At 39.5% G+C, this 9238-nt stretch overlaps 1 protein-coding gene across 1 annotated transcript; it reads left to right on the plus strand.

The window, feature by feature from the left end:
• Positions 1 to 2077: 2077 nt before the first annotated feature.
• On the plus strand, positions 2078 to 2549 carry LOC136071235 (uncharacterized). Its single transcript, XM_065782288.1, has 2 exons — positions 2078 to 2089; positions 2172 to 2549. The coding sequence occupies exons 1-2, from the start codon at positions 2078 to 2080 to the stop codon at positions 2547 to 2549; spliced, it is 390 nt and encodes a 129-aa protein (XP_065638360.1).
• The last annotated feature ends 6689 nt before the right edge of the window (positions 2550 to 9238 follow it).

Genomic DNA, 9238 nt, shown 5'->3' on the forward strand with positions numbered 1-9238 from the left:
CTCTTTCCTTATCTTTGCCTTATATTTACTGCTGTGGATGTGTTTATATTTGGCTTAGATTGTTTTATCAATTCTATTATAAGCTTGTTATCATATTCCGTACATTAATTGTTTGATATAAAGCTTGAATTGGTATTTTTGTAATTTGGGGGTCTAAACGTTCAAGGGTGTTCATACCCATTTTGAACTTTCAATTGGTATCAGAGCAGGTACACTTGTTGTGGTTTTAATACCTGAGTGTGATCCTTGACCCCTTGTTGAGATAGATAGGTCTCAATCTCTCACTGTTCCACCATTTTTTGATGGTAATAATTATGCATTTTGGAAAGTCCGAATGAGGGCGTTTTTGTGTTCTATGGATGAGGCTGTGTGGGATGCAGTTGATATAGGTTGGACAAAGCCAGAGGATGCCAAATCCACTTGGGACAAGGCAGCTCTTGCGGCAGCTAATGCAAACAGTAAAGCATTGAATGCCATTTTCTGTGGTATTTCTCCAGAAGAATTTCAAGGATTTCACATATTACTGTTGCTAAGGAAGCATGGGAGATTTTGGAGATGACTTATGAGGGAACCAAGAAGTTGAAAGACTCCAAACTTCAGATGTTGACCACTCGCTTTGAGCAGCTAAAGATGGATGAGGATGAGTTCCTTTGACCTCGTTTTACAGTAAGCTAAAGAGGTGGTCTTCGGAAATTTAATTGGAAAAGAAGGAGGAGTCTAAAGTTAAGGAAGATCCTTCAGTCACTACCAGAAGGTTTTGTGCAGATGCAAACACACGGACAACACACGATATGTTATCGAAGAGGAAACCGAAGTCCTCGGCGTAAAACCTCTCCGCCGCCCTCCAAGCAGTGATAAAATCCACTAAAGAATATAGTTGGGATACATGAACAGCAGAAGACCCTCCAAGCCTAATCTACCCAAGTACCTAAGCCCTCCGAACTTCTTGCTCCAACGAGGTTACGCCGAACCTATTTCTTCTTTAGCTTCCCGGATTCCGCTACTTAACCATAGCATCAACCAATGTATATTAGTTCCTTCCCAAATTGCTTCCCTAAGCACCAAATGGACCTTCTCACAGACGTGGGTGTGGTGAGATAAGGGTTTGCTAAATAACCTCTCAAGGGTATGACAATGGAGAAGAAGAGAGTAGAGGAATTTGTAGAGTCTCTTTAGATGACGATTGGGGATGAGGCAATCTTGTTTTTCTCTAGGGTTTTCTCTCAAAAAATTCTCTCTGGAAGCTCTCACAATATGATGGGTATAAGGGTGTATATATAGTAGGGTGAGAAGGGAATGCAAAACGTCAGTTTTTGCCAAACAGGATAAATTGGTGACTTGGTCTCGCAGCTTGTCCAAGTCGCGAGTTTAAGTCGCGTCGTAACGGCCTGGCCAGCCTGGGACTTTCGTCCTGTAGCGTGACAGCTGGCGTGACCCTTCAGCTTCCCAGTGTGCCTCTCACGTGCCAGCTTTTGGCGGCTTGCCAGTCGCGATCCACCCGCGAACCCTAGCTGTGAACCTTTGTTTTTCTTGTACACTTTTGAGCTTTTCTTCACATCTTCTCACACACTACCCTTACAATTTTCCCACCTTAATACAGGGTTACTGAGTGCTAAATTACAAGCAAATTAGTCATGGAATAAAGCCAATTAAATGGTTGATTAAATTCAACCTTACAAAATCAACATACCGGCTTCTGGCAAAGACAGTGAGCAACAATCAACCAGATCCCTCGAGTTCAGTGATGCATAAGAATTTCTGGAGTAGCATTTGGAGGCTTAATATTCTAAATAAGATTAAGCACTTCTTATGGAGAGCATGTTCTAAATCACTACCAACGAAGAGGAACCTTGCTTGTAGGAAAATCACTACTGATGCAACTTGCGATCTCTGCCGTGACCAAACTGAAGATGCTATTCATGTTTTGTGGGATTGTTATGTGGTCAAAGAACTATGGTAGAATAGAAGATTTTTGCAAACCACATCTCTCGGAGCGTTTTGTGAGTTTTTAGGACCTCCTTTTAGGCATCCTTAAAGCACAGGACCCCCACCTTGTAAAGCAATTTGCTTATATCTCATGGAGCATTTGGTATAAAAGGAATGTTATTCAAACTGGTTCACCCTTGTTGCCCCATTCATTGATCCATGCTAATGCCATTGAGCTCTTCTAGGAATTCCAACAGGTCCAAGATAGGCCCTTGATTCCCCAACTGCCTTCAGCACCTATCCATTGGTCTCCTCCCCCCATTTCCTGGTGCAAAGCCAACTTTGTTGGGGCTATTTTTCAAGAGCTTGGATCAGTAGGCCTGGGAGTGGTTATCAGGGACCACGAGGGCAGTGTTATTGGAGCACTATCTGAGAGAATACCCTTACCCCCATCAGTGGAGGATGTTGAAGCTCTTGTAGGTAGGAGGGTGATTTCGTTTGCACAGGAACTGGGCCTCCAGGAAGTAATATCTGAAGGAGATGCTGAAATCATTGTAAACTCCCTTAACATAGATGATGAATGCATGGCCTCCTTTGGTATTCTCATTGAAGACTCTCAATAGCTGGCAGTTAGTTTCAGGGCTTTTGCTTTTTCACATGTAAAAAGGAAAGGGAATAGCGTAGCTGACAAGTTGGCGAAACTTGCGCGAGAATCCTTATCCCCTCGAATTTGGTTAAATGACATCCACAATGATGCAACCAATCTTGTATTGTTATCTTTCTGAGTTTGAGCCCCTTTCCATCATCCTCAATTTCCTTTTCTGATATGGTGTCATCTATGATCACATTGATTGATTCCATCACCATCTTAGTTCGCTTGTTGTACACTCTATAGGCTTGGCTATTTGTGGAGTAACCTAGGAATATTCCTTCTTCACTCTTAGCATCAAATTTTTCCAAATTTTCCCTGTCATTCAGAATGTAACACGTGCTCCCAAATATTTTGAAATACTTCACCTTGGGTTTCTTTTCTTTCCATATTTCATATGACGTCTTCTTTGTCCCTGCTTAGAAATAAATTCTATTGCAAATGTGACATGATGTGTTCACAACTTTAGCCTAGAATCTTTATGGTTTATTTTTGTTAAGTAGCATGACTCTTGCCATCTCTTGAATCACTCGGTTCTTTCTTTCAACCACCCCATTCTGTTGTGGAGTCTTTGGAGCTGAGAATTCCTTCTTGATACCATGCTCTTCACAAAAAGTTTCAAATTTAGCATTCTCGAATTCCTTCCCATGATCACTTCTGATTTTGACTATGGGAACTCCTTTTTCATTCTAAGTCTCTTGCATAGTCTTTGCATTTTATCACATGCTTCGGACTTCTCTCTAAGGAATTCCACCCAAGAGTACCTTGAGAAATTATCAACTACCACCATAATGTATCTCTTTCTTCCTAGGCTTTCAGTTCTTGTAGGGCCCATTAGATTAACGTGAAGAAGCTCTAAACACCGTGAGGTAGCAATCACATTCACCTTGTGATGGCTCGCCTTTGTTTGTTTTCCCATTTGGCATGCTCCACATACAATCTTCTCCACCTTTCCAAACTTTGGAAGTCCCTCAACTGCCTCAAGTTTAGAGACTTTAGATACTTGTTTGAAATTTGCATGTCCAAACCTATGATGCCAAAGTTTCAGCATATCAACACGAGCCCTTCTACATGAAATAGGTGTCGTAGGAACTACTCCATAGCAATTATCAGTAGTCCTATTACCTTCCAAGACTTGAATCCCTTTTTCATCAATGATTATGCACCCCTTCTTTGAGAATAGGACAAAAGAGTCTTCATCATAGATTTGAATGATGCTTAAGAGATTTGCCTTCAATCCTTTGATGTATAGCACATCTTTCAATTGAGGTAATCCCAGTATTTCCACCGTCCCTTTGTCGAGAACTTGAGCATGCCTCCCATCACCAAAAGTCACATAATCACAGGCTTTCTCTTTAAGTGTCTTAAAGAGTGATTTATCTCATGTCATATGATGAGAACATTCATTATCAAGATACTATAAGTATGAGTTAAAAACCTTCAACGAGGTGTGCACTAACAGACAAGCATGAGACAAGCATTCTTGACCATCAAACCTAACTTCATCTTTATTTTCCATGCTTCTACCAGATTGAATTTTCTCTTTTAGATTATCAACCTTTTCACACAATGTTCTATTTCTTCTTTTGTACTTTTTAATTAAAGAGTTAGACTCACATAGACTATTGTGTAAGATGTGGTTTTTATTTCCAAAGTATTTCAGCATGTGAACAAACATCCAAGCATGTTTCCTGGATTTAATTAACTCTAAGAGTTCATTTTCAGAACACTCTTCAAACATACTCATAGAGTCATTATCACAAACATCTAAACCATAATTCAGCAAGACCTTTTTCACAGCAGCATCCATAGCCAAGGGGTCTAGGATCACACTCAGGTAAACAAACCACAAAGAGTGCACCCGCTCTGATACCAATTGAAAGTTTAAAATATGTGTAAAACACCCTTGAACGTTTAGACCCCAAATTACAAATATATCAATTCAAGCTTATTATCAAACAATTAATGTGCAGAACATGAACATAAGCCAAACACATAATTGATAAATAATCTAAGCCAAAAATAATCACATCCACAACATAAAATAAATGACAAATATAAAGGAAGAGAGATGCAAACACAAGGACAACACTCGATATGTTATTGAAGAGGAAACCGAAACCCTCGGCGTAAAACCTCTCCGCCGCCCTACAAGCGGTAAATAATTCACTAAAGAATGTAGTTGGGATACATGAACAGCAGAAGACCCTCCAAGCCTAATCTACCCAGTGTACCTAAGCCCTCTAAACTTCTTGCTCCAACGAGGTTGCGATGAACCTATTTCTTCTTTAACTTACTGTATTCCACTATACATCATAGCATCAACCAATAGTCATTGGTCCCTTCCAAACTGCTTCCCTTAGCACCAAATGAACCTTCTCACAGACGTAGATGTGATGAGAAAAGGATTTGGTCAAGAACCTCTCAAGGATGTATCAATGGAGAGGAAGAGAGTAGTGGAATTTGAAGATTCTCTTAGTGAAGATCAAGGATAAGGCAATCTTGTTTTTCTCTAGGGTTTCTTTCACAAAGTTCTCTCTGGAAGCTCTCTAAATTTCGTGGGTATAAGGGTCTATATATAGTAGTGTGTGTTTGGAATACGAAGAGTTAATTTTTGCCAAACAGGGTTGGTTAGGAGCTTGGCCTCGCAGCTTGTCCAAGTCACGAGGTAACGGCCTCGCCAACCTGGAAATTTTGTCCTGTAGTACGACAGCTGGCATAACCCTTCACCTTCCTGTATGCTTCTCACGTGCACAGCATTTGGCGGCTTGCAAGCCATAAGTCAGTCGCGAGTCCTAACTACGAGTCTCTGCTTCTTTGCACAAAGATAAGTAATTCTTCACACTCTCTTCACACACTACCCTTACATGAATCTCATCTAAATACAGGGTTACTAAGTGCTAAATTACAAGCAAATTGACATGGAATAAAACCAACAAGATGGTTGATAAATTTCAACCTTACAGAAAGCAAGTAAACAGACAACATAAAAACTCAAACTCGCAAGAAGCACATAACCAAGCATATACACAAAACATAGGAAGAATTAATGCATGGACATGTTGAAATGCTTATGCATGAGTACCTTTTGTCACCCACACGTCACGTGCATTTGGGGTGATATCCTTGACGGATTGGGTACGAGAGTTAGGACTTTTAAACCTTCTTGTGAAGCTTTCCAAGCAATTTATGAAGGCACCGATCATCTTCATTATGTCCATCATTTCGAAATCACAGTTTTGACTTCTTCATTACTTACCACCCCAAGACTTCTTGTCATTTCTTCTTCCTCATGATCGAGGAGCGCTTGCATGTTTAACGCTCTCAGCTTATGAAGTTGGGCTTGGTATGCCCTTGCAATCTGCAAAAGTGACAGAAATGATTCGTTTTAGGACCCCGTTGTGATCTTGGAAGTGATCTTCCCCTAGCTTCAAATCTGGCTTCTGATTGATTATGAGACTTATTTAACACCCGTTGATCAGCCACCTTCTTCTTCTTTTCAACCTTAACTTTCTCAGGAATATGCTCTTCTATAATCGTCTCTTTGGCCTTCACAAACTTCACTTCTTTGGTGACATTTGCTGATGAGCTACTTCTCCGGTATACCCCAACCCGGATTTATCTGAGGAATGATTTTGAGATGAAATAACATCTTCTAACTTCTTGGAGGAGACCCTCTCTATCTTGACATATGATTGCATTACCTCTTGCTCAAGGAATCGAATTTTTGTGTAAGTTTCTAACAACTCTCCATTCATTTCTCCACTTCACATTTAATCTCCTTGTATTGCACTAGAAGAATTTTGTAGTCTTCCTCGGCCCTCTTCATCTTTTTAAAGGTTACGTTAGCCACCTTTGCATATTCACCAGTCTTCTCAAGGAGTGAATTGTAGGTCTCTTGCAGTCCCACTGCGTCTCCATCTTCCTCATCTTTAGATTCCTAACTATTCCAATAGATTCCAAATCAGAGTGTTCACCAAGCTCCTTCACAAGTGTACTCAAATCATCTGCGGATTCCCATGTGCAATGGTCATGAATGCAGTGAAATTTTCCTCTCCATCACAGCTCTCTTTAGAATCCGAATTTGATGAATCTAAGTCACTTAGAGTAGTGGCATAGACCTTCCCCTTTGATTTCAAATAATTTGGACATTCTTTCTTGAAATGTCTGTGTCCGTTGCATTCAAATCACGTGATTCCCTATGAAGATTGGGATTATCTACTATCTTTCCTTCGTAATTCCCTTTTCTCCTTCCCAGAATTCTAAAATTTCCCTTTGTCACCAGATTTCCAACTGTTCTTAAGTTTTAAGAACTTCTGGAAGTTTTTCACAAGGTACACCACATCTTTATCTACAGCATTATCTTCCGAAGAATCATGAAATACTACCCTCTCATCAATTGTCTTAAGAGCAAGAGATTTGGTCTTCTTTTGTGTAGGCAGTGACAATTCATATGTCTGCAATGAACCAACCAACTCTTGAACTTTAATGTTGTCAAGATCTTTGCTCTCTTCAATAGCTATTACTTTGGCACGAAAGCTTTCTGGCAGTGATCAAGGATCTTTCTTACTATTTTAGAATCCTCTGTCTTTTCTCCCAAATTAAATTTGCTAACGACCACCTCGTTCAACTTGTTATAAAAAGAGTCAAAGGACTCATCCTTGCTCATCTTAAGCTCCTCAAAGCGAGTGGTCAACATCTGTAGTTTGCTGTCTTTCACTTTCTTTGTTCCTTCATAAGTAGTCTCCAGAATCTCCCATGCCTCCCTAGCAATAGTGATATGAGAAATCTTGTGAAATTCTTCTGGATAAACACCACAGAAAATAGCATTCAAGGCTTTACTATTAGCAGTAGCTGCCGCAAGAACTGCCTTATCCCAAGTGGATTTGGCAGCCTTCGGCCTAGTCCAACCCACTTCAATTGCATCCCACATAGCATCATCAATAAAACACAAAAATGCCCTCATTCAGAATTTCCAAAATGCATAATTATTACCATAAAAAAATTGTGGCACATTTAGAGATTGAGACCTATCTATCTCAATGCGAGGTCAGGGATCACACTAAGGTGTTTAAACCACAACAAGTGCACCTGCTCTGATACCAAATGAAAGTTTAAATAGCATTGAAAACACTATGAACGTTTATACCCCAAACAGAAATTATCAATTCAAACTTTATATCAAACAATGATAACAAGCTAATAACAGAATTGATAAACAATCTAAACTAATTAAAATCGCATCCACAACAGAAATTAAAAGGTAAAGTTTAAGGGAAGAGAGATGCAAACATAAAGACAATACGGCGATGTGTTATCGAAGAGGAAACCGAAGCCCTCAACGTAAAACTTCTCCGCCGCCCTCCAAGCGATCAATAATCCACTAGAAAATGTAGTTGGGATACATGAACAACAATAGACCCTTCAAGCCTAATCTACCTAGGTACCTAAGCTCTCCAAACTTCTTGCTCCAACGAGGTTGCGTCGAACATTTTTCTTTTCTAGCTTACCGAATTCTGCTATAGCCCATAGTATCAACCAATAACTATTGGTCCTTTCCAAACTGCTACCCTTAGCACCAAAAGACATTCTCACAGACGTGGGTATGGTAAGAAAATGATTTAGTCAAGAACCTCTCAAGGATGTATCAATGCAGAGGGTGAGAGTAGAGGAATTTGAAGAATCTTTTTGTGAAGATTGTGGATGAGGCAATCTTGTTTTTCTTTAGGGTTTCTCTCTCAAAATTCTCTCTAGAAGCTCTCTATATTTTGTGGATTTAAGGGGTATTTATACTTGGGAGAGATAGGAATGAGAAGAGTTAGGTTTTTCAAAACAGAGCTGGTTGGCGGCTTGGCCTCGTGACTTGGTTAAGTCGCGAGTCCAAGCCGCGAGATAATAGATCGGCCAGGCTGGACTTTTTGTCCAATAATGCTCCAGCTGGCGCGACTGTTCATCTTCTAACACGCTTCACTCATGTGTTGAATTTGGTGGCTTGCCAGTCACGAGCCAGCCGCGAGTCCCAGCCGCAAAGCCCTGCATTCTTGCACTTTCTTGAGCATTTCTTCACACACTCTCACTCACTACTCTTACATGAATCCCACTTAAATACAGGGTTTCTAAGTGCTGAAATACAAGCAAATTGTACGGAATAAAGCCAAAAAGATGGTTGATTAAATTCAACCTTACAAATATTAGAAAATATTCTCTTCATTCATTTTCATTCCATTCCATTCCCTCCTTCCAAACAATGGCTAAATTGGTAGGGAATGGAATTGGTAGGAGGGAACATTTATTTCTCTCTATTCCCTTAAAATCTCAAATTTTCATTCCCCTAAAAATTGGGAGGAATTGGAGGGAATGAAATTATATTTAATGAAATTTTACTAAAACTCCCAAAATACTCCTATATATTTAGCCATTTATTTTAAAATGGGGGTCTAATAGTAATATTGTCATAAAATGATTTCATTATTTTCCCTTTATATTATTCCCGAACAAGATTACTTACATTCCATTTTTTTATTTCAAAACATCCAAATAAGGTTACTTAATTACATTATATTCCTTTCTTTTCTATTTATTTTCCTTACTTAAATACATTCAATTCCTTTTCATTCTTTTATGATTATTCCTTTCAATTTCATTCCATTTTCTTATAAACTC

This window comes from Quercus suber, unplaced genomic scaffold (assembly GCF_002906115.3).
Source record: "Quercus suber isolate HL8 unplaced genomic scaffold, Cork oak 2.0 scaffold_296, whole genome shotgun sequence".
Taxonomy (NCBI): Eukaryota; Viridiplantae; Streptophyta; class Magnoliopsida; order Fagales; family Fagaceae; genus Quercus; species Quercus suber.